General features: G+C 48.0%; 1 protein-coding gene across 2 annotated transcripts in view; it reads left to right on the top strand.

Annotated features, from left to right (window-relative positions):
- The window catches only part of mybbp1a (MYB binding protein (P160) 1a), a 134,607-nt gene that overhangs the window by 64,676 nt on the left and 43,750 nt on the right, over window positions 1-26,181 (top strand). For both annotated transcript variants that reach the window (XM_072469172.1, XM_072469173.1), the window contains 10 exons: window positions 1,320-1,609; window positions 8,177-8,287; window positions 9,519-9,644; window positions 9,872-10,078; window positions 11,939-12,047; window positions 14,143-14,239; window positions 16,757-16,908; window positions 23,685-23,783; window positions 24,844-25,032; window positions 25,842-26,015. In XM_072469172.1, the coding sequence (XP_072325273.1) occupies window positions 1,320-1,609; window positions 8,177-8,287; window positions 9,519-9,644; window positions 9,872-10,078; window positions 11,939-12,047; window positions 14,143-14,239; window positions 16,757-16,908; window positions 23,685-23,783; window positions 24,844-25,032; window positions 25,842-26,015 (1,554 nt within the window). The remainder of the gene's footprint in view (window positions 1-1,319; window positions 1,610-8,176; window positions 8,288-9,518; window positions 9,645-9,871; window positions 10,079-11,938; window positions 12,048-14,142; window positions 14,240-16,756; window positions 16,909-23,684; window positions 23,784-24,843; window positions 25,033-25,841; window positions 26,016-26,181) is intronic.

Genomic DNA, 26,181 nt, shown 5'->3' with positions numbered 1-26,181 from the left:
CGCCACCTCTGGACTCGGAGCCACCCTCCCTTGCAGGTCCTCTAACATGATGTCCGCAAATCCCTGCCAAAAGCCCCTCAGCCATGGACACGCCCAGAACATGTGTACATGATTCTCAGGACTTCCCCCACATCACCCAAACATGTCCTCCACCTCCTCAAAGAACTTACTCATCCGGGCCACAGTCATATGAGCCCTGTGGACCACCTTGAATTGAATCAGGCTGAGCCTGGCACACGAGGACGTGTTAACTCTCCGCAGGGCCGCCTCTCCTCATCATTCCCCCCCCACCCCCCCAACTCTTCTTCCCGAGATCTCCGAGACCTTCCACTCCCCAACTCCTGTTCTCGACATTACCTTATCCTGTAACCCCCTTTGCGGGTGGCGTGGAAAGCTCGGGACCTGCCTCACTTGCGGGTACGGAACCCGTTCCCACCTGGCAACTCATACTCCTCCTCCAGCTCCTCCAAACTCTGAAAACCCTCAACAAGAAAGAGATCCCCAAATCTCTTGAGCTGAGCATCTGAGCACACATTTCCCTCCATCATTAAGTCGACCTATATAGTATCGCCATCTCTGTCCTGCTTCAGCTAACTTGTTACTGAAATCCTTATCCATATCCGTGCTACCTCCAGACTCAACCATTCCAAATTCTCTTGTCTGACCTCCTATCTTACACTTTCCATAAACTTGAGCGCATCCAAAACTCTGCCCTTACCCTCACTTTGAACCAGTCCCATTCCCTAATTCTCCCTGTACTCATTGGCCTATATTGGTTGCCAGCCCAACAAAGCTTCAAATTTAAGATTCCTATCCTTGCATTGAAATCTCTCCATGGTCTCTCCCCTCCCGGTCTCTGTAAACTCTCCAGGGTTACAACTCACCCAGGTTTGATGTGTTTCTACTATCTCAGCCTCTTGTGTATCCGTCACTTTTCCACAACATTGGCGGCTGTGCTTTCAGCTGCCTAGACCCTCACCTCTGGAATTAACTCCCCAAACATCTCCAACTCTCCCCCTTGAGCACGTTCCCATTAAATTTCCATCTTGATCAAATCTTTAGGCACCTGTCCCAGTATCACCAGCCGTGGGTCACTGTTGATAGTTTCCTGGTCATACTGCTGTAAAACACCATGGGACCTTCTTCTACATTAAAAGTGGCTGTATTAATAAAAGTTATCTCAGCTGCTTGCATATTTTGTGCTCTGTAATGTAATGCGGTGTTGTGCTCAGCCAAGTAGTGACAGCTTTGTAAGGGGAACAGGGTTACCTCATTGCTAATCCTGCTGAAGATCATTAATTGAAACATTTATTTTTCAGCTCCCAGACAGGTTCAAGTTCGCACCAGAAATGGAGAAGTATATTGGTTCATTTCTTGAAAACGTCCAGGATGCTGAGAAACAACTCGCTGTGATAACAAAGTTCACGTGTCTCATTAACCAAGGTTACCCTGTGATCCCCAGCTATTGGAAAGTGGTCCGTCACCTGCAGCCCTCAGTCTTGTTGAATTATGTCAGTTGGCTAAAAAGCATGTTCATCAGCCCAAACCTTGGGGCCTGCATAGAATTCAATACCAAACGACAGAAGGAGTCCAAGAAACAAGCTGGCCTGTGAGTTGTGAAGTTCAATTAATCGTGCTGTTATACCACTGTGAAACAGGAGGTGGCACTTAGATCACCAGGGAACTGGGCCCACTGATGACCAGGAGGCTTATGACCTTAAAATACACTTTCTTCTCTAATCCTAGCCTCTTGTCCATCCCTGATTTTAATCGCTCCTCTATTGGTAGCTACACCTTTGAATGCCTAGGCCATAAGCTCTAGAATTCCTTCGCTAAACCTCTCTGCCTCTCCACCTCACTTTCTTCCTTTAAGACACTCCTCAAAACCGGCCTCTTTGACCAGACTTTTGATCATCTGACCAATCACCTTATGTGGCTCACTACCATATTTTGTTTTATAATGCTCCTGTAAGGGCAGCACAGTGGCGCAGTGGTTAGCACTGCTACCTCACAGCGCTGAGGGTTCGATCCTGGCCTTGGATCACTGTCCGTGTGGAGTTTGCACATTCTCCCCGTGTCTGCATGGGTCTCACCCCACAACCCAAAGATGAGCAGGGTAAGTGGGTTGGTCACGCTAAATTGCCCCTTAATTGGAAAAAAGAAGAATTGGGTACTCTTAATTGATTTTAAAAAATAATGCTCCTGTAAAGCACTTTCGGTCATTTCATTACTTTAAAGGTGCTCGGTGTTGTTGTACTTCCCTTAACTTGATTATTGTTAGGGCAGCATGGTAGCATTGTGGATGGCACAATTGTTTCACAGCTCCAGGGTCCCAGGTTTGATTCCGGCTTGGGTCACTGTCTGTGCGGAGTCTGCACATCCTCCCTGTGTGTGCGTGGGTTTCCTCCGGGTGCTCCGGTTTCCTCCCACATTCCAAAGATGTGCATGTTAGGTGGATTGGCCATGATAAATTGCCCTTAGTCTCCAAAATTGCCCTTAGTGTTGGGTGGAGGTGTTGACCTTGGGTAGGGTGCTCTTTCCAAGAGCTGGTGCAGACTCGATGGGCCGAATGGCCTCCTTCTGCACTGTAAATTCTATGATTAACGACAAGAAAAGGTTGAAACCCAATTGCAATTCTTTCTTTGAAAGGATTGTGTGTTTTAACTCTCTTTTTAAAAAAATATATTTTATTGAAAATTTTTTCCAAACAACAATTTTTTCCCTCTTACAAAGCAAACGTAACAGTAAAGAAATTTTTAAACAATACACAAATAACTAAACCCCATAATCTTTTGACATAAACTAAACTAACCCCCCCCCCCCCCCCTGGGTTGCTGCTGCTGGTCATCTGTCTTCCCTCTAACGTTCCCCTAGGTAGTCGAGAAATGGCTGCCACCGCCTGGTGAACCCTTGAGCCGATCCTCTCAGGGCAAACTTTATCTGCTCCAATTTAATGAACCCCGCCATATAATTTACCCAGGCCTCCAGTCCGGGGGGTTTCGCCTCCTTCCACATGAGTAGGATCCTGCGCCGGGCTACTAGGGACGCAAAGGCCACAACGTCGGCCTCTTTCGCCTCCTGCACTCCCGGCTCATCCGCAACTCCAAATAGAGCTAACCCCCAGCCTGGTTTGACCCGGGCCTTCACCACCTTCGAAGTCACTCCCTTCCAATACCCTTCCATTTGCCGGGCACACCCAAAACATATGTGCGTGGTTTGCCGGGCTCCCGCCACACCTCCCACATTTGTCCTCCACTCCAAAGAACCTGCTCAATCTTGCTCCCGTTATGTGTGCTCTATGTAGCACCTTAAATTGAATCAGGCTAAGCCTGGCGCATGAGGAAGAGGAATTTACCCTGCTTAGGGCATCAACCCACATACCCTCCTCTATCTCCTCCCCTAGTTCTTCTTCCCACTTTTAGTTCGCCCACCGACTCCTCCCCCTCTTCCCTCATCTCTCGGTATATCTCTGTCACCTTGCCCTCTCCGACCCACACCCCTGAAAGCACCCTGTCCTGTATCCCCTGTGTCGGGAGCAACGGAAATTCCCTCACCTGTTGTCTGGTAAACTCCCTCACCTGCATATATCTCAAAAAGCTTCCCCGGGGCAACTTATACTTTTCCTCCAATGGAAGCTCGCAAAAGTCCCATCTATAAATAAATCTCCCACCCTCCTAATTCCCAACTGGTGCCAGCTCTGAAATCCTCCATCCATTCTTCCTGGGGCGAACCTATGGTTGTTCCTAATTGGGGACCCCACCAGGGCACCCCGCACCCCTCTCTGTCGCCTCCATTGTCCCCAGATATTCAGTGTTGCCGCCACCGTGGTAAACTTTTTTGGCGAGAACGGTAGCAGCGCCGTCACCAGCGCCTCTAAACTCACCCCTTTACAGGACTTTCTCTCCAGTCTTTTCCACGCCGCTCCCTCACCCTCCATCATCCATTTACGTATCATTGCCACATTGGCGGCCCAATAGTAATCGCCCAAGTTTGGTAGTGCCAATCCTCCTCTGTCCCTACTACGCTGAAGGAACCCCCTCCTTACTCTCGGAACTTTCCCTGCCCACACGAAGCTCGTGATGCTCCTGTCTATTTTATTAAAAAAGGTCTTCGTGATTAGTATAGGGAGACATTGAAATACAAATAAGAACCTCGGGAGGACCATCATCTTAATTGCTTGCACCATGCCCGCCAGCGACAGAGGCTGCATGTCCCACCTCTTGAAGTCCTCCTCCATTTGTTCTACCATCCGTGTCAGATTAAGTCTGTGCAAGGTTCCCCAGCTCCTAGCGATCTGAATCCCCAGGTATCGGAAGTTTCTTTCCACTTTCCTTAGAGGCAGGCCTTCTATCTCTCTACTCTGGTCCCCTGGATGTATCACAAATAATTCACAATAAATTCGCATAACCTCTATCATCCCCCCCGCTGGGTCCGACACGTATAACAATAGATCATCTGCGTATAACGAGACTCTGTGTTCTTCTCCCCCTCTAATCACCCCTCTCCATTTTCCTGGAGTCTCTCAACGCCACGGCCAGAGGTTCAATTGCCAACGCGAACAACAATGGAGACAGCGGGCATCCCTGTCTTGTTCCCCTATATAGTCGGAAATACTCCGATCTTTGTCGACCCGTAACTACACTTGCCGTTGGAGCCCCATAAAGAAGTTTAACCCAGCTAATAAACCCGTTCCCGAACCCAAACCTCCTTAACACTTCCCATAAATACTCCCACTCCACCCTATCAAATGCCTTCTCTGCATCCATTGCCGCCACTATCTCTGCCTCCCCCTCCACTGGGGGCATCATTATCACCCCTAATAGTCGTCGCACGTTAACATTCAGTTGTCTCCCGTTTACGAACCCTGTCTGGTCTTCGTGCACCACCCCCGGGACACAGTCCTCTATCCTCGATGCCAGTATCTTTGCCAACAATTTGGCGTCCACGTTCAATAATGAAATAGGTCTATAGGACCCGCACTGCAATGGATCTTTATCCCTCTTCAAAATTCGCGATATCGTCGGGGGTAAAGTCCCTCCTTCCCTGGCCTCATTGAACGTCCTCACCATCAACGGGGCCAACAAGTCCACATATTTTCTGTAATATTCCACCGGGAACCCGTCTGGTCCCGGAGCCTTCCCTCTTGCATGCTTCCCAGTCCCTTAATAACCTCGTCCACCCCAATCGGTGCCCCCAGGCCTACCACCTCCTGCTCCTCCATTTTCGGGAACCTCAATTGGTCCAGGAACTGCCGCATCCCCTCCTCTCCCTTTGGTGGTTGAGACCTATACAGTCCCTCATAGAAGGTCTTGAACACCTCATTTATCTTTCCTGCTCTTCGCACCGTGTCTCCCTTTTCGTCTCTAATTCCTCCTATCTCCCTCGCTGCTGTCCTCTTTCGCAATTGATGAGCCAACAGGCGACTAGCCTTTTCCCCATATTCATACCTCCTCCCCTGTGCCTTCCTCCACAGTACCTCCGCCTTACTGGTGGTCAGAAGGTCAAACTCCGTCTGGAGTCGTCTCCTCTCCCTGTACAGTCCCTCCTCCGGGGTCTCTGCAAATTCCCTATCCACCCTTAAAATCTCCCCCAGTAATCTTTCCCTTTCCTTGGCCTCTGTTTTCCTTTTGTGGGCCCCAATGGAGATCAGCTCTCCTCTGACCACCGATTTTAGTGCTTCCCATACCACTCCCACAGGGACCTTTCCGTCGTCATTGACCTCCAGGTATCTCTCAATACACCCCCGCACTCTTGCACACACTCCCTCATCCACCATCAATCCCACATCTAATCGCCAGAGTGCTCTCTGCTCCCTTTCCTCTCCTAATTCCAGGTCCACCCAATGTGGGGCATGGTCCGAAACCGCTATGGCTGAGTACTCAGCTTCTTCCACCCTAGAGATCAACGACCTTCCCAAAACAAAAAAATCTATCCGGGAGTACACTTTATGAACATGGGAGAAGAAGGAGAACTCCCTAGCCCTAGGTCTAAGAAATCGCCATGGATCCACTCCCCCCATTTGGTCCATAAACCCCTTAAGTACCTTGGCCGCTGCCGGCCTTCTTCCGGTCCTTGAGCTGGATCTATCTAGCCCCGGGTCCAGCACAGTATTAAAGTCCCCTCCTAAAATCAAGTTTCCTACCTCCAGGTCCGGAATACGCCCCAGCATCCGTCTCATAAATCCCGCATCGTCCCAGTTTGGGGCATACACATTAACCAACACGACCTCCATTCCCTCCAGCCTGCCACTCACCATTACATATCTACCTCCGCTATCTGCTACGATGTTCTTTGCTTCAAATGCTACCCGTTTCCCCACCAAAATGGCCACCCCTCTGTTCTTTGCGTCTAGTCCTGAGTGGAACACCTGTCCCACCCATCCTTTCCTTAACCTAACTTGGTCCGCCACCTTTAGGTGCGTCTCTTGGAGCATAACCATGTCTGCCCTTAGTCCTTTCAAATGCGCGAGCACTCGGGGCCCTTTTTATCGGTCCTTTCAGGCCTCTCACGTTCCACGTGATCAGCCTCACTAGGGGGCTACCTGCCCCCCTCCCGTGTCGACTAGCCATTACCTTCTCAAGGCCAGTCCCATATCCCGCCTCCGCGCTCCCACTTGCTCCCCCAGCGTCGCATACCATCCCCGTCCACCCACTCTTTAGCCATTTCCTTTTGGATTTCCGCAGCAGCAACCCAGTTGCCCCCCCCGGCTAGATCTCTTTCTAGCGTGATTGCTCCCCCCATATTACTTCCGTAAGTCAGCTGACCCCGGCTACTCCTGCTCACTCCTCGACCCCCCGTGTGGGGAACTCCCATCCGCCTTGCGCCTGTCTTCCCGCCATATTCTTTCTGGCGCGGGAACATCCCTTTACCTGACCCGCCTCTTATGGCGCAGCTCCCCTTCCCCTCCCCCTCCCCATCCCCATTCTCCAACTATGTCCCGTCTGTCCCCCCTCACCGGCGCCCACATTTCCCAATGTCTCCCCCCTTCCCAATTTACTTCTCAATTAACTTCAACCATAACATTAACAATAACATTTCCTACAGCATCAGTCCCTCAGTTCCGATCCAATTTCTCCTCTTTGATAAAGGTCCATGCTTCCTCCGCCGTCTCGAAATAATGGTGTCTCTCCTGATACGTGACCCATAGTCTTGCCGGCTGCAGCATCCCGAACTTCACCTTCCTTTTATGCAACGATGGTGGATCTGAGTTCGAGTTCAGTCTCGAGGGGTGGGAAGAGAAAATTAGTTCGACAGTTACGGAGTTGGGCACAGTCCTAAACATTGAACTGCCGTCCCTTTTGTGGATGCTGGCTGATCTTTTCCCCCACGTTCTATTTTTTGGCAGAGGATTGATAGGGTGGGTGTACCAAGGAAAGAAGAGCAGAGGGCGAGGTTGTGAAGTGTAACAGTCCCAACTACAATTTCAGGAAGAATTGCATCTTTAGATTAAATGGGGTGAATTTAATCCTGTGTTGCACAAAGAAGACCGTAGCAAATCGGCTGTCTGGTTTGCACCCCACCGATTATCTTTGTCATAATTTAAGTGGAGAAGTAAAATGCGGGGAGGTGGGTCTCCCATCACAGGTTGCCAGGATAAATATTACACAGATGAGGTGGTTGTGGGATTCAGCAAAGGGCATGGGTGGAATAATGAAGGACAGTGCAACAGGCAGGACAGGTTGAATAACTTTCTCTTGTCTCATCGTGTTCAGTGTGTCATGGGTGAGATCCCCCACACCACACACACACACACACACACGCTACCCCAATGAGCAGGGTCAACAGCGGGCACCATGGTTAGCTGCCTCACAGCGCCAAGGACCTGGGTGCAATTCCGGTCTTGGGTGACTATCTGTGTGGTGTTCACACTTTCTCCCAGTGCCTGTGTGGGTTTCCTCTGGGTGCTCTGGTTTCCTCCCACAGTACAAAGACGTGCAGGTTAGGTGTATTGACCATGCTAAATTGCCTCTTAGTGTCCAAAGGTTAGGTGGGTCTACAGAGATAGGGTGGGGAGAGATGGCCTGGGTTAAGATGCTCTTTCGGAGAGTTGATGTAGGCTCGATGGGCCGAAAGGCCTCCTTATGCACTGTGGCGATACTATGAACAAGTGGGTAATAAAATGTTGGTGAGTTTTGCTGAGACTGCTTGTATTAACTGTGTCTCTGATGTTCCACAGACCTCTATATGCGGTGATGCGGCTGCGAATGTGGATTGTTGCACGGCTGTCCTCAATTGTAGACAATAATCAAGTGAAGAAAGAGGAGGATTTGGTAATGGATATTGCCAGGTCAGTGGAGAATATTGAGGGTGAACCTGATGTTCTGTTTTCGGGGTTAATTTCAACACACCAGTCTTTATCTGGCCCTTTCCATGTGGGGGGATCATTGTGCCTGTAAATGTGGAGAACAGGGGCAAATCAAGTGTCGTGTCCATCTTTACATCCGCCCTGGGGCTTTTCCGTCTTCTATGTTCGGTGTGGAGAGGGCGAAATGGCCTTGTTGGGCTCCTGCATGTCCCAGTCGCTTTCCTATTGATGGAGTGAGACCCTCTCTTACTGGGATGGCAGCAGCCATCAAGGCCAGGAGGTAGAGGTAACTACATAACTAAGGGTGCACGGTAGCACAGTTGCTTCACAGCTCCAGGGTCCCAGGTTCGATTCCTGGCATGGGACACTGTGCGGAGTCTGCACATTCTCCTCGTGTCTGTGGGTTTCCTCCGGGTCCTCCGGTTTCCTCCCACAGTCCAAAGAGGTGCAGGTTATGTGGATTGTCCATAGTGTCCAAAAAGGTTAGGTTGGGTTACAGGGATATGATGGAGGTGTGGGCTTGGGTGGGGTGCTCTTTCAAAGGGCCATGCAGACTCAATGGGCCGAATGGCCTCCTTCTGCACTGTAAATTCTAGGATAATCTATGATTATCATAGATAATTAATCTATGATAATCCAAGAAGTCAAACATGTGGGATGTTCTCTGCCGCTTTGACAAAGAGTCATCCAGGCTCGAAATGTTAGCGCCGTTCTCACTCCGCAGATGCTGTCAGGCCTGTTGAGATTGTCCAGCATTTTCTGCTTTTGTTTCAGATGCCAGCATCCGCAGTAATTTGCTTTTATCCTGCTGGTGTAGGAGGGAAAGCCATACTGCTGACTTGTTCACTTGGCAGCAGTTGTAGACAGTTGTCTCCATTGATAGTACTGATATTGCTGGAAGTGACTGTATCCCTCCAGAGACATGCAGGAGCTGCCTCCCTCCATATCTGGGGCGTAGGCACTCTGCAGCAGCGCTGCTGCATGTTCACTCTACCACTGTGCATCTGAGTGGATGGTGGAGTATTTCTGTTCATTTGTGTTTTCTCCCACTCTTAACATTTCTGCATTTTTGTTCTCTCTCCCACTCCCTTGTGTGCACACTCTAGTTTGTAATCACTCACTCTCTCACACACACTTGTCCCCCTTCTGTCTCACTCTATTTGTGTTAACGCTCAGAACAAAATTAATACCTTTCTAATCTTTCTGGGTCCAGGTTTATTTTCTTCCACGCCTTCTTTGAAACTGAACACCAAGCGCCTGACATCCCAGAGACTGAGGCCACATTGTCCGTTCCCCTGGACCAAAGCACGCGGGACGCAATTGCAAATTCATTCTTTGGGTAAGGTTTGGGGACTTTGCCTTTTTAAGTTTATCAGAAGAGAAAATAAAAGCCGTATCTTATTTCACTTCTGTATTTCCTGCAACTTTAAAATTATCTTAAAATGTAGGGTTTGATTGCTTTCCACCCCCGGCTGCCATTGCTGATGATCAGTGGTGGTACATTGTTTAATATCCGTGGTGGCATATTCTTTAGTATCAATGTGTATTTGTTTTCGACGTCCCCAGTCTGTTGAACCATCTGAATTCCCTGCCTCCACTGGGCGACTCCACAGAATCAGCGGGCAGGAGCGAGAAGCGGATACTGGGATTTACGGTGGATGGAAACCTGTGGATTTTCTGTGTGGTTCGTTACGCCAATGCCCTGCTGTCAGCAAAGCAATCTGTGAGAGTTGTCAAACCCTTAACACAAGGACAGAGAGAAGCCTGGGACCGGTATGTAACCCAAATTTAATTAAGTTGAACTGTGGGGAGCCATTTATCCGGGCCCCTCCGTGTGCCTTTAGTGCAATTAATCCTGAACACTGTCTTGAGTGTCCGCACTGGATACGTTTCCTTTAATGCAATAAAACTTTGCCACTAAGCCAGCCTGGATTATTCATTTATTCAGATTGCGTTCTCCTTGCACAGTTAAAACAGATGATATGGTCGTTTAATTCTTTGCTGTTTGTCAGAACTTACTGTGTGAAAAATTGGCTGCGACATTGCCTACATTGCAGTGGTGACTACACTTAAGGAAAACTATTTAATCGTCTGTAAAGCGCTTAGGGAAGCCCTGAAGCTGTGAAAGTAATGGTGCTATATTAATGCAAGTCCTTTTCTATTTAATGTTTCCCTCCATCACAGAAGATAGTCAATATCTGCATGGTCCTCTGCAGTTTGTTACCAGATTAATAACATTTATTAGTGACGGTTCTTCATGTGCTGCATTCCCAATCTTAGCCAAGCCGAAACAAGTATAATAAATAAAATCATTGGGGTAGAGAGAGGGATTGGGAAGCTGGCCTTTACCAATGTGTTGAAAATTGGTGGCCAGAGTGAATTTTTTCAATTATCAGAAGTAAGATCTGAATCCATAGAATTTCTACAGTGCAGAAGTAGGCCAGTCAGCCCATCGAGTTTGCACTGACCCTCCGAAAGAGCACTCTATCTAGGCCCACTCACCTGCCCTATCCCCATAACCCCGTGCATTGAGCATGGCCTAACTTGCACATCTTTGGACTGTGGGAGGAAACTCCCACACCGGAGTACCCGGAGGAAACCCATGCAGACACGGGAGACTGTGCAACTCCACACATACAATCACCCATGGCCGGAATCAAACCCAGGTCCTTGGCGCTGTGAGGTACCAGTACTAACCACTGTGTCACCGGACTTGACTTGGTCTGGAGTTTATCTGAAGCCTTCAGAAAGTAATTGTCCACAGAAGTTACTAGTTTGTGTGAAAATTACATAAATAAATTAATTAGCACAGCAAGTAGACCATCTACTTGATGGTTGAGCACTTTTAAAATCTAATATTATTCCTGTTTTCTTTTCCTGTTTATTCTATTTGTGAATGAAAACCTGAGTCTCAATCTGATAATATGCTCTTCTACCTTTTGAAAGTTGAGGAGCAAGTGATGAAGCCAATGGGCCGATATAGGGTTCGGTGTTCAATCACTGGCACAATCGATAGCTGTGATATGAAAAGTACTCTGGAACATGGGGAGAAAAGACAATAGCAGTGATCTGAGGCAGTGGAGTCAGAATTCCATTCTCTTCCTCGCCAGTCCCCATGGCTGTAATTATATATATTTATGTAAAAAATATATATATGTATGTATGTTGCATACACTGCACTAAGTTTTTTTTTAATAAACAATTTTAATGAGGTATTTTTGGCATTACAAACAGCAACAGTATAAAAACAATGTGCAAAGAACAAAAAACCTAGTGCAATCACCGACTCCCACCCCACCAAGGCCAGCCTAATTGACCCCCTATAATTCTCCGTGAAGAAGTCGATGAATGGTTGCCACCTCCGGGCAAACCCTAACAGTGACCCTCTCAAGGCGAACTTAATCTTCTCTCGGCTGAGAAAGCTAGCCATGTCAGTCAGCCAGGCCTCCGACTTCGGAGGCTTTGAGTCCCTCCAAGCCAGCAGTATCCGTCTCCGGGCTACCAGGGAAGCAAAGGCCAAAACGTCTGCCTCTTTCTCCTCCTGGATTCACTGTACTAAGTTAACCTACATTCATGGCTAGACATTTGGAAATACTTGCTGTATGTACTCACGAGTCACTTGTTCATCCACAGAATGCTCAAGTCTGTCGAAGATCTACAGAAAAAGTCAAAGAAATCTCAGCTGTTGGAGACCTCAGCTTTCCAGTTGCTCTTCCTGCTCGTAGGCATTCATCTCTTCAAGGTACATTAAAGCCCACCCTCCCGAGTGTATTGGGGCTCAACCGTCCCCTCGTTTAGTTTTATACCGTATAAATTTCAGGCAGTTTGTCTCGGCCTGGTGTCTGTGGTGGGGTGGTCAAACTATTCAATTTGAATGCAAATATGTTATCGAAAGAGCCTTTAGTTTAATTTTTGAAAAAAAGTGTAACGGGATGGATGTCTCACTTTGGCCCGTTCAGTTAATCGCCTGTCTGAAGTATTCAGAAAGGGGTGAACCGCGCGGCCTGCCGTTTTCCTTCCTCCTTTCCTGAAAGCATCGACTGTCTGCTCCTCCCTAGAACCTCCCACCAGTTGCCATTTTTCATTGAATACTTTGTATCTGAGGACCGCTGGCAAGGCTGGCATTTATTGTCCTTCTCAAAATTTTCCCGAGAAGGCAACTGAGTGACAGAGAGGGCAAGTTGACAACTAACCACGGGAATCATCTGCAGGCCAGAACTTGTAAGGACGGCAGGTTTTCTTTCCAAGAAACATATCATCAAACCCCGTTGGTGCAAAGTAAGAATCTGAGAACCAAGAGCATCTCCTTCCTTTCCCTGAGTGGTTGCAAACGATTGACAGAGGTGCAAGTGCAGTTTTCTGCACTACACAGAACACAGCTATAGTAATCTTCTAGTAAACAGACACAACCAGCAGTTGTGTGAAACCATGCATATAATGAATAAATGGCTGGGATCGGTCTGTGTAGACTGTACATTATTGTTCCAGTGTATGGAAAGGCCTGATAATGTATCCATGCCTGCTGCGTGCCACAACTTCCACCTCGGAACCAGGTAACTCAATTGTGTTCTTCCGGAAAATGTGAGATTCCTGAATTGCCAGCAACATTCCAGGAACCATGGGCACGATTCTCCACTCCCACGCCAGTTGGGAGAATCGCCTGGGCCGCCAATATTTCCGGGGACGCCGGTCCGACGCTCTCCCGCGATTCTCCCAAGTGGCGGGAACGGCCTGGTCGAGCTTCGCGGGCTGCAGGCTGGAGACACCGGAAATGGCGATTCTCCGGCACCCCCGCTATTCTCAGGCCCGGATGGGCCGAGCGGCCAGTCCAAAACGGCGGGTTCCCCCCGGCGCCGTCCACACCTGGTCTCTGCAGTCGCGAGCAATGCGTGAACGCTGGGGGGGGGGCGGCCTGCGGGGGGGGCGAGGGGGGATCCTGCGGGCTTTGCCTGAAATGTGGGGTGGCCCGCGATCGGTGCCCACCGATCGCCGGGCCGTCCTCTCTGAAGGAGGACCTCCTTCCTTCCGCAGCCCCGCAAGATCCGTCCCCCATCTTCTTGCGGGGCGGACTTAGAGAGGGCGGCAACCACGCATGACGCCCGTTATGCGGCGCCGGCCGCGCCATCTATGCGGCGTCGCTTTTACGCGGGCGACAAGGCCTGGCGCGTGTAGATGACGCGGCCCCGATCCTGGCCCATTGTCAGGGCCTGAATCGGTCGGGACCGGGGCCGTTCCGTGCCGTCGTGAACCTCGACGGCGTTCACTTCGGCGCGGGAGTGGAGAATCGCGCCCCATGACTGGTAAATTTTCGCCCTAATGTGGATATTGTCTGATTCCTTTATTTTCTTGGCAGTGTGAAGCATTATGTCTTCATTTAGTTTTCCCTTCTCCACTCCCTACCAGGTTGTGTAGGCTGAACCTTGTGACTTGTCCCTATTCACAGCTGGCCACTTTTTTCTGCAGTGATTACATGCAGCAGTTAAAGTGTTCAACGGAGAATAGGATCAATTCCTGATTGAGTGGTGGGTGGGTACTAGTGGGGTTGGGGTTACTAGTGAATGTGAGCACTGATCTATTTAGATCATGACCGAGCAACTATTTTCTAATTGCTACTTTCTTGTTGCAATGCCGTTACTCATTAATCCTCTTATTAAACACTTCATCTGGTGAATTTAATGACGTGTAAGCCGCTTTAACAATCCCTGCATGAAGGGCAAGAAATAAGAAAACTATACAAATCTTGAGAGTTGTGAGTTAAGGTGGCATCTTGCCAAGCTGCTGCAGGGCCCTGCTGTCTCCAGCTGCCTTTATCGCTTCTGTTTTTTCTCTGCATTTAGAACGGCGATGATTCTATGGTGCTGCTGAGTGACCTCCACGAGTGTCTGCAAAAATCACTGCTGAAGAAAAGGAAGAAGCGCTCGAAGCCTGTAACAGGTCAGTACGTCTCCCCTCAACGTGAGTCGTTGTATGTGTTTTATTATCATAACCCTCCAAAACTGTCTGGTTATGTGTGTGTGTGTGTGGGGGGGGGCCCAACTGCAGGAGTGGCATGAAACCCAGCAGAAGCGAGCACAATCCGTCTGCACTTGCAATTTTTTTACACAAAAATGGCGCGAATGTGGAACTCGCTACCACATGGACAGGCATTGATGTTTTTAGTAGGAGCCTCGAGGCAGAATTGAAGGAGCAGGGAATCAAAATATATTGGGCTGGGTGAGGAAGAGGCACGTGTTGGGTAAGAAGCACTGACAATTGGGCTGAATGACCTTTTTCAGTGCTGTAGGTTCTATGTAATTCCAGGACAGAGCAGCATTCCTTGGTTCATTAGTGCCTATTAACCATCACCAGATACCACAGTGCTTTGAGGATCCTATTGGATTTTACTGAGCAAGTGAATTGGTGCTGTGTACAACTCTGTTGTAAAATCGTTTTTTAAAAATTATTTTTGGGATGTGGATGTTTGCTGGCTGGGCCAGCATTTGTTGCCCATCCCTAATTGCCCTTGAACTGAGTGGTTTGCTAGGCCATTTCAGTGGGGGCAGTTAAGAATCGACCTCATGACTATGACTATGTAACTAAAGCCAATTGCTGTTCAATGGTTTTTATTGCTGAGGCGATTTTTTTTTTTTTTTTCGACATGATCGTAATCACTGTGACAGAGCTAGTTTTAAATGCAGCTCTGCTCTTGTGTAACAACTGCACCATATTCCATTCTTTATCTTTGTATCGAGCTCTGTGTAGGAAGTTGAACCCAAAATCTTAACCTGGAGCCATTATCTGTTTAAAGTACTCCCTTCCTCGATTACAAACATACAAGACAAATCTTAGGAACATAAGTATTCAGTGCCTTGATGCTGTATCTCCATTCAGTTAAATCAGGACTCCGCCTACCTTGGTTCTACATTGCATAATACATCGCCCCCAAGAGCAGCCCAGCAATCTTTTTTTTGAAATTTTCAATTGACAGCTACCGTAACAGCTTTTGGGGAAGAGCGTTTCTGTTTTCCACGATGCTTTGTGTGAAGAAATGCTTTCTGTCACCACTTTTGAGTGGCCTAGCTTTAATTTGAAGATCATGCTCCCTTCTTCTGGACTCCCCCCCCCCCCCCCCCCCCCCCCCCATCAAAGGAAATTAGTTCCATCTCTCCAATCAAAACCTTCAATTACCTTAAAAAATAAACCCCAATTAGATCACTCAGATTCATGGTGCATGTCTAATTTATGCAACCGTTCCTCATAATTGAACCCTTTTAGCTCCGTTATAATTCTGGTGAACCTGCCTGCACTAAGGCCAGTAGATCCTTGCTAAGGTGTGGTAGCCCGGAACTAATGCCAAACTAAATACCGTATCCAATTATTTCAGGCCTCCTTCCTTCCCTAATCTTGTCACTGTTCATTTCCTGAGATTTGGAGGGTCCAATTAGTGGTGCTTTGATTTAGGAGAAGGCCGAATTTTGGAACGTTCTAGCAGCCTGGCCAATCAGGATAACTAGACTACCAACTGGACGAAGCGCAGAAAAGTTGCTAGGCGTCTTTAGGGACAGTCCCAGATCCGCTGTGTGGTGGTGTTGTACATTTTTTAAGAACAGGTTTGCTCTCCATGGCGCTGTAAAATTCTGTTAAGTTTCAAATACCTCTTGTAACAGTTGTGAGCGATAGCGGCATATTGGTTTCTGCATAAAATAAGAACAAGGGGCGTCATTCTCCGACCCCCCGCCGGGTCGGAGAATGGCCGTTGGCCGCCGTGAATCCCGCCCCCGCCCCTGTCGAAGTCTCCGCTCCCGGAGATTGGGCGGGGGCGGGAATCCGGCCGCGCCGGTTGGCGGGACCCCCCGCTGGATTCTCCGGCCCGGATGGGCCGAAGACCCGCCCAGGAATTGCCTGTCCCGCCGACGTAAATCAAACCTGGTATTTACCGGCGGGACCAGGCGGCGTGGGCGGGCTCCGGGGTCCTGGGGGGGGCGCGGGGTGATCTGACCCCGGGGGGTGCCCCCACGGTGGCCTGGCCCGCGATCGGGGCCCACCGATCCGCGGGCGGGCCTGTGCCGTGGGGGCACTCTTTCCCTTCCGCCTCTGCTACGGCCTCCACCATGGCGGAGGCGGAAGAGACTCTCCCCACTGCGCATGCGCGGGAAACTGTCGGCGGCCGCTGACGCTCCCGCGCATGCGCTGGGAAACTGACAGCGGCTGCTGACGCTCCCGCGCATGCGCCGCATTTCCGCGCCAGCTGGCGGGGAAACAAACGCCATTTCCGCCAGCTGGCGGGGCGGAAATCCCTCCGGCGTCGGCCTAGCCCCTCAATGTTGGGGCTAGGCCGCCAAAGATGCGGAGCCTTCCGCACCTTTGGGCCGGCGCGATGCCCGTCTGATTGGCGCCAGTCGGCGGACATCCCGCCGTTGGGGGAGAATTTCGCCCAAGGTGTCTAATGTTAAGCTGCTCTTCTCCTTTCAGATGAGGAGGAACCAGAGTGGGTGGAAGTGGTGGTTGAAATCTTGTTGTCCTTTCTCTCCCAACCGAGTCGTTTGATGCGGCAAGTCTCAAAAAGTGTTTTTGTGCGGATCTGCCCACACATGACCAAGGCAGCACTGCAGCTCATCCTAGATGTAAGTAATGATAATCTTTGTTAGTGTCACAAGTAGACATATTGCAATGAAGTACTGTGAAAATCCCCTAGTCGCCGCACTCCAGCTCCTGTTCGGGTACACTGAGAGGGAATTCAGAATGTTCAATTCACCTAACGTTTGAGAGAAAACCGGAGCACCCGGAGGAACCCATGCAGACACGGGGAGAACGTGCAGACTCTACACAGTGACCAAAGCTGGGAATCGTCCCCGGTGCTATGAAGCAACAGTGCTAACCACTGTGCTACCACGCAGCACTGTGTGACAGAGCCAGTGTTTACACATTTACAATTGTTATAGTTCCTTGGTTTCCTTCCCTCCCTCTACTCTTTTTCTTAATCTAGTTTATTTTGTAGGTAGCTTTATCCCCTCTGGAGTCAGGAGATGGCCCCACTTCAAAAACGTGACCTAATCCTGTTTTAACAATCCAGTGCAATACTGAGGGAGTGCTACTCTGTCAGAGGTGCTGTCTTTGGATAGAAGCAAATTGCTGTGGATGCTAGAATCTGAAACGAAAGAGAAAAAGCTGGAAAATCTCAGCGGGTCTGGCAGCATTTTGTAGGGAGAGAAAAGAGCTAATGTTTAAAGTCCAATGACTCTTTGTCATAGCTAACAGACAGCAATTCACTGCTCCCAATGTGGTCGTCTCTATATTGGAGAGACCAAATGCAAACTGGGTGATCGCTTTGCTGAGTATCTTCGGTCTGTGCGCATTCAGGACCCTGACCTTCCCGTTGCTTGCCATTTTAACAAAAGACCCTGCTCCCATACCCACATGTCTATCTTTGGCCTGCTGCGATGTTCCAGTGAAGCTCAACGCAAACTGGAGAAACAACATCTCATCTTCCGGTTAGGAACGCTACAGCCTTCCGGTCTCAACATCGAATTCAACAATTTCAGATGATTAGCTCTACCCCACCTTGACCCATTTATTTTCATCCCATTTCATTTTAACTGTCTTTTACCATTTCTTTCTTTCTTGTCTGTCTTAATATATATTAAATCTCGCTCCCCGATCTTATCAACCTTTCCTTACCCTTTCTCCTCTTTGCTTCCTCCTTCCCCTACCCCACCTCTTCAGCTATCATAGTTCACCCTCTGATAGTTTCTCTGCTGTTTGGCCTTTCACATCTTTTGTTCTCTCTGGGGACTGCCATTGGCACTCTTTTCCCTTGGTTTCTGTGGCCATTAGCACCCGGTTTCTCTGGGTTTCTGTGGCTATGACTCATCTTTCATTCTCACTCCGCAGTATAAATATTTCCCACTTTCGCTGCCTGTTAGCTTTGACAAAGTCATTGGACTCAAAACGTTAGCTCTTTTCTCTCCCTACAGATGCTGCCAGACCTGCTGAGATTTACCAGCATTTTCTCTGTCTTTGGATAGGATGTAAAACCCTCGGCCATGTTGTAAACTCTACAGCTTATTCCAAGAGCTGGGAGATCTTGAGGGAAAAAGATTCTCTCAACTCACTCCACCAAAGGCAGATTAATCGACCATCCACTTCAGTTATTGACTGTGATATCCTTTGAGCAGTGCCAGCCTCTCCGAACAGGTGCCGGAATGTGGCGACTAGGGGCTTTTCACAGTAACTTCATTTGAAGCCTATTTGTGACAATAAGCGATTTTCTATTCAGTGGTTGCATATAACGTTGGTTCATTCCCTGATAACCCTATCCAGAGGATGCCGGGTGGTAAGGGCATTTTCAGCTGGGAGATATGTCACTCTGTCGGGGTCCTGGGACTGATGTGTTGTTCACTTGGTGGAGGCCTGGACATGTTTTCTTTTGCAGCGTGAGGTGGTACTTGCTTCATTCTGAGCCCATTGTTTTGATGACATTCACCCTCCAAACCAGGGTAGATCTTTCACCAGCTACAGATCCATTAAAAACAAAATGCCAGTCCATAGTCAGGGTGCTGTGAATGAAACACTGGATAAATGGGGTGATGCAGTGAGTGGCCGGAATCATATAGTCGTGACAGCACAGATGGAGAACATTCAGCCCATCGAGTCCATGCCAGCTCCTTGGAAGGCTTTCCAGTCCGATTGATTCTCTTGCTGTATCCCCGTAGCTCCGCACGTTTATTTCTTTCAAGTGCCTATCCTTTTGAAATCATTGATCGTCTCCACTTCCACCATCCTCATAGGCACCAGGTTTCAGATCATTAGCACCCACTGTTCAAAAATCCCCCTGTGTTTCCTATGTGCAAACCTTTGCCCTGATCCAGCAATTTCTTATATCAAGGGGCTATGCCCCTTTATTTTTGCAAATGTGATTTTTCAACTTTCAATTGACTGGAAATTTTGCAGTTTGAACTGAGACGGAGCAAACTGCTTCAAAACGCAAGGCCACATTCCAAGATAAATGTGAGAATCAAACAAATTACCCCCGGGTGTGTGAAGAGGTAAACATGTCATTTAATCCAGCCACCCATTGATACTCATAACTGTCTAAGGAAGAGACATTAAAACCAGGAAGTACTGGATATTGAAACAATGCCTGCCACAGAGACCCACCCAAAACCTGTTGGAAATGCACAATGAGTGAAGTCTTTAACATAATGGGTTGTTTTATTTTTATTAATTTTTTACGGGATGTGGCTTCGCTGGCTAGGCCAGCAATTGTTGCCCATCTCTAATTGCCCTTGGGAAGGTGGTGGTGAGCTGCCTTCTTGAATTGCTGCAGTCCATGTGGTGAAGGTATACCTACTCTCATATTAAGGAGGGAGTTCCAGGATTTTGACCCAGCAACAGTGAAGAAACGGCGATATATTTTCAAGTCAGGTTGTGAGTAACTTGGAGGTGAGCGTCTAGGTGGTAGTTTTCCCATGTATCTGCTGCCCATGTCTTTCTAGATGGTCGTAGGTTTGGAAAGTGCTGCTAAGGAACCTTGGTGGGTTCTTGCAGTGCATCTTGTAGATGGTACACACGACTGCTTCTGTGCATCGGTGGTGGAGGAGCGAATGCTTCTGGAAGGGGTGCCAATCAAGCGGGCTGCTTTGTCCTGGATGGTGTCGAGCAACTTGTCTGTGGAACTGCACTCATCCGGGTAAGTGGGGAGCATTCTATCACACTCCTGACTTGTGCCTTGTAGATAGGCTTTTGGGAGTCAGGAGGTGAGTTACTCGCCAGAGGATTTCGCGCCTCTGACCAGCTCTTGTAGCCACAGTAGTTGTATAGCTAGTCCTGTTCAGTTTGTGGTCAATGGTAAACCCCCCTGCCCCCGAGATGTTGATAGTGGGGGATTCAATCATGGTAATGGCATTGAATATCATGGGACGATGGTTTGATTCTCTCCCATTGAAGATGGTCATTGCCTGGCACTTGTGTGGCACAAATGTTACTTGCCAACTTATGGTGGAAGGAAGGTCATTGATGTAGCAGCTGAAGATGGTTGAGCCTAGACACTACCCTGAGGAACTCCTGCAGTGATGTCAGGGGCTGAGATGACTGACTTCCAACCAGCTCAACCATCTTCCTTTGTGCTGGGAATGACTCCAACCAGCGGAGAATTTTCCCCGATTCCATTTGTCATAATATACACCAGTATATCATGGTGCAGACACGCACTGATGGACAGACAGGGCGACCAATCAACACACACAACACTGCAGCCAATCACCAGTTAGAGCACACTCACTATAAAGACAGGGGGCATCAGAGTTCCCGCTCATTCGAGCTGCAGCTAGCTAGGAGGACAGAGCTCACAGCCTGCAGCACAGACATTCACCATGTGCTGAGTGCATCAACTGGTTAGGACAAGGCAAAGGTCTTTAGTTAAAGCTAGTATCGTGTTAACCCACAGTGAGAGTATGTTAAACAGTTAATGATTCAATAAAATAATGTTGCACTATTTCAAGTGTTGGTGACCTGTATGTGTTCCATGGATCCAGAGCTCCCAACACAACACCGTTGACTCCAGTTTAGCTAGGGCCTCTTGATGCCGTACTCGATCAAATGCTGCCTTGCTGTCAAGGGCAATCACTCTCACCTCATCTTTGGCATTCAGCTCTTTTGTCCATGTTTGAACCAAGGCTGGAATGAGGTCAGGAGCTGAGTGACCCTGGTGGAACCCAAACTAAGCGTCAATGAGCAGGTTATTACTAAGTAAGTGCTGCTTAATAGCACTGTTGATGACCCCTTTCATCACTTTACTGATGATTGGGAGTAGACTGATAGGTCGGAATTTGCCAGGTTGGACTTACCTGCACAATTTTCCACGTTGCCGGGTAGATGCCAATGTTGCGGCTGTATTGGAACAGCTTAGCTAGGGGCGCAGCAAGTTTTGGAGCACAAGTCTTCAGTACTGTAACTGGAATATTGTCAGGGACCATAGCCTTTGCTGGGCTTCTCTATAATTGAAGATGGGGACATTTGTGGAGCAGCTTCCTCCAGTGAATTGTTTAATTGTCCATCACCATTCACAACTGGATGTGACAGGACTGCAGGGCTTCGATCTGACCCATTGGTTGTGGAATCGCTTAGTTCTGTCTATCACTTGCTGCTTATGTTTGACATGCAAGTAGTCCTGTGCTGTAGTTTCACTAGGTTGACTCATTTTTCGGTATGCCTGATGTTGTTCCTGCCATGCTCTCCTGCACTCTTCATTGAACCAGGGTTGATCTCCTCCCTGGCTTGGTGGTAATGGTAGAGTGGGGGGGATGCTGGACCATGAAGTTGCAGATTGTGGCTGAGTACAATTCTGCTGCTGTGATGGCCCACATAGTCTCATAGATGCCCAGTCTTGAGTTGCTAGATCTGTTCTGAATCTCCCATTTAGTCCCAGTCTAATAGTTATGCCCTTTACGGCTCGGTCAGTATTGGTGCTACCGAGCCACTCTTGATGATGGACATTGAAGACCCCTATCCAGAGTACATTCTGTGGCCTTGCTACCCTCAGTGCTTCCTCTAAATGATGCTCAACATGGAGGAGTACTGATTCATTAGTTGATGGTGGATGGTATGTGGTAATCAGCAGCAGGTTTCCTTATCCATATTTGATGTGAAGCCATGAGACTTCATGGGGCCTGGAACCGATTGTTGAGGACTCCTAGGGCAACCCCCTCCCGACTGTGCCGCCACCTCTGCCTGATCCGTTCTGCCAGTAGGACAACACATACCCAGGGATAGTGATAGTGTGTCTATCTGTTATCTGTAAGGTAAGATTCTGTGAGTATGACTATGCCAGGCTGTTTGTGAGACAGGTGTCCCAATTTGTAATATTTCGAAACAAGCCTGCCCAGTTATTTGAGAGAGATTGAAGCGACACAGGTAATGTCAAGAAGGTCTTCAGCAGAGGAGACTGGCTGAAGGCTACTGTCTCCCTCTCTCTTTTGGAGTAAGTGTGTCGCCCAGTTCGAGAAGCCAACTATCAGATATCTAGCAGCAAGTCGAGATCTGATAATAATTGTAACGTCTTCTATATTTCACCTATACCTCAAGGACAAGATACTTAACTGTATATTCTTTTATTGGTCTGTAACTCCCCTAACTGCTGATACCTGTGTGCATGGATGTGGGTGTGTCCCCGAATGACTGCATGAGGGCCAAGTGCTTGACGTTGCGTTTTCATTGCTTTTTTGGGGGGGTTAGTGACTCAAATTTATTAGCCAAGGCATAGAGTTTAAGAAAAGGGAGGTGATGCTTGAACTGTATAAAACGTTGGTTAGACCACAGCTAGAGTATTGTGTGCAGTTCTGGAATCACATTATAGGAGGGATGTGATGGCACTGGAAAGGGTGCAGAGGGGATTTACCAAGATGTTGCCTGGACTAGAGAGTGTTAGCTATGAAGAGAGATTGGATAGATTTGGATTGTTTTCCTTGGAGCAGAGGAGACTGAGGGGGGACATGATTGAGATGTATAAAATTATGAGGAGCATAGATAGAGTAGACAGGAAGAAACATTTCCCCTTTGTGGAGGGGTCAATGACCAGGGGGTACAGATTTACGGTAAGGGGCAGAAGGTTTAGAGGGGATGTGAGGGGAAACATTTTTACCCAGAGGATGGTGGGAGTTTGGAACTCTCAACCTGAAATGGTGGTGGAGGCAGAGACCCTCATAACATTTAAGAAGTATTTAGATGCGCTCTTGTGGCCCCAAAGGCAACTGCTGAAAAATGGAATTAGAATGGTTAGGTGGTTGTTTTTGATTGCTCCAGACGGGCCTTTTCTGTGTTGTATAATTCTATGACTAAAACCTGGTTTGATGGGCTCCTAATTGCTCACAGCTTAAATAGTTAAATAAATTCTGATTTGGAAAAGATATCCTCGTGAAAAAGAAATTTAAAAACTTTGTTGTTAATAGAGAGGAGCCAGCTCACCCTTTCTCACCTGGTCATAGCACTTATTCCGCTGGTGACATTCCCCAGCCTAAGTTAATAGAAACATCTTTGTAAATAAACTGTCAAAGGCAGCACGGTGGCACAGTGGTTAGCACTGCTGCCTCACGGCGCCGAGGTCCCAGGTTTGATCCTGGCACATTCTCCCCGTGTCTGCGTGGGTTTCGCCCCCACGACCCAAAGATGTGCAGGTTAGGTGGATTGGCCACGCTACATTGCCCCTTAATTGGAAAAAATGAATTGGGTACTCTAAATTTAATAAAGATAAAAAAGTGAATAAGCTGTCACTTTCCAGCATGGGGTGATTGTGTGTGGGATTGAGCGCTGTTGGTATGCCCTTGTTCTTAATGAGATTTGTGAGGCTAAAGCCTCACTCCCTTAAATCTCTGAAATGGCTCTAAAGTTGTCTTCTCTTGAATAGGTCTTCAAACCAGAATCTGAAGGCGGTGAAGAAAGTGCAGTGGTAGTGACTGAAGAGCTGAATGGAATGAACGTGGTCAAACGGCCACCTGGAGACGAGGTTAACCCTTCATCTTAAACTTTGCTTGTGGTATTGCTCGGGTTTTAAAAATGGTGATCTGCGCTGCATTTTTAAAACAAAAATTTGGACTCTTTTTTTTTAAGATTAGATTTTAATCTCAGTGCCACGTTGACCCCTTTCACTGCTGCTCACCGTTCCTTGCTGAGAATCATCTGCTGCAGATGGGCAGCCAGTGAATGCACACTAGTGAGCTCTAATGTTTCTTGGTGATGTATAGGTCTTCCTCAGGCAGTGGCTGTGACCAGAGTGGCACATTACTGCCTACGAGATCCACCTTCAATGACTTGAGCAGAAACGGAACAACTCACCAGCTCTTAAACCTTGCTTATTCGGATTCCCAGTTTTAATGCTGTCGGGCCTACCGCTGTGAGCTGTTCAAATTATTATTTTTGGTGTCTTCTCACTGTGCAGGTGCCTCGGATCCATCGTGGTTGTGACTTTCGGATACTTCACCCAAGTATTCCTATGTCAGCAAACTGTTCGCCTGTAGGGAGCAGTGCACCTAAGCCCAAACCTGTCCTATGCTGGCATTCACAGCAAATCATTTCTGTCATTGGGAACCTTGGCTGAAATTGTATCCCACCTGCTCTCCCTGCACCACCATTGTCGCTTAAACTGCAACACTCTTATTTTTCAGCCCAGGTTATCCAGTGCAGAACTGGAGCTGACTTCAATAGCTTAGGTGGGACATAGCACTCTGCAGCTCATTTACACAAGGCCATCGGTTGGAGCTTGTAATTTACATAGAAAAACAAGGGACAGGAAAAGAGCTTGTCGTCTATTTCTCCTGTTTGTTTAGTTGTGATGCCCTTTGTAGGAGGATATGAAATCCCCTATCCACTAGGTGCCATATAGCCTCCTGGGAGAGGTGGCATATTTTGCAAAATGTATTATTGCATTATTAAAGCGAGGACAAATACTGACTCTATGCATCTTGCGGTCTTTTTTGAACAGATTCTGACCCCATGTGTGTGTGCCTAATGTCCATGTTTAATCCTGATGTCCGTGAGGACTCACCGTGTATCTATTACTTTCCTAGATGGAGGGGGAGAGTGACAGTGATGAATCAGAGGAGGAGGGGGGGGATGATGCTGATGACGAAGAGGACGATGACGATGAAGACGATGACGATGAAATTGGTAGTGAGGAGGAAGTTGGAGAGGAGGAGGCTGTAGATGATGACTTCCGCATAGAACTCATGAAAGTTCTGCAGACAGGACATGCAATAGTAAGTTTTAATCTTGGCGAGAGGGTGAATCACAGATCAGGTTTTCGGTATATTTCTATATAGGTACAGTGAGAACCATTCTGACCTCTTAGAAAGCAAGTGCTTCATGTTTTAGTAATGGAAATTAAAAACACAAATCTGCTCAAAACTGTACAAATCCACACCTTTCCCCATTAAACAGTACATGGAAATATTTAGAGAAAGGAAAGGACTTGCATTTATATAGCGCCTTTCAATTCTTCAGAGTGCCCCAAAGTGCTTTCCAGCCAATGTCATATTGAAATGTAGTCACTATTATTTTGCTGCAACAAATGGTGCGAAGCAGGGTATCGCAAATAGCAATGTGATCTTGATTGAGAAATAAATACTTGTCAGCTCACCTTGGAAAGCTGTCCTGCTCTACAAATAGTGCCAGGGAATCTTTTACTACCATTTTTGACGCCAATGAAGCCTCAGTTAATGTTACATCTGAAAGACAGCACCTCCAACATTGCAACTGCGAATTGTCAGCTTGGGTTATGTGCTCCAACCCTAGAACGAGGTTTTGAGCTCATGACCGTGTGACACAGAGGGGTGAGTGTTTCCATTGAGTTAAGCTAACACTGGAGCTGTATATAATGGCCGATACCGGTGTCTTTTCTACTTTCAGCTGAGTGCTTGCACAATACATCTGATAGCAATGCGGCTGGTTTCATCGTGAGCTGGATCAAAATTGTTGTGGTCCTAATTGCTGAATCTGACCCAGAGGAAGCTTTTGAAATTGAAGCTACAGTTTTGGTTATTGTGCATGTCTCTGTGTTCCTCCGCAGTCCAAGGAAGGGGAGAGCAGCGATGAGGAAGAGGCGGATGATGAGGCGATGATGGCGTTGGACAAGAACATCTCTGCCCTCTTTGCTGAACGCAGGAAGCGTCTCCAAGCCAAGAAAGATCAGGCGGCAAAGCTAAGGAAAGAGAAGGCCCTGCGGACAGATTTTAAAATTAAGGTATGTGGGCACTTGCGGAGGGCAGTTGGCAAACAATGCGGTAGCAGCAAAATGAACCTGCTTTGGATTAAACATTGAAGAGGAGCAGGATTAAAAATAAAATAAAATAGCCATTTTCAGGATTTTCTCATTTTTTGGGGATCCCTGTGGATCTGAAAATATTTCT

The sequence above is a fragment of the Scyliorhinus torazame genome, chromosome 12, assembly GCF_047496885.1.
Source record: "Scyliorhinus torazame isolate Kashiwa2021f chromosome 12, sScyTor2.1, whole genome shotgun sequence".
NCBI classification, from domain to species: domain Eukaryota; kingdom Metazoa; phylum Chordata; class Chondrichthyes; order Carcharhiniformes; family Scyliorhinidae; genus Scyliorhinus; species Scyliorhinus torazame.
Note: the sequence above shows the minus strand (reverse complement) of the source record. Positions and strands in the feature narration are given on the sequence as shown.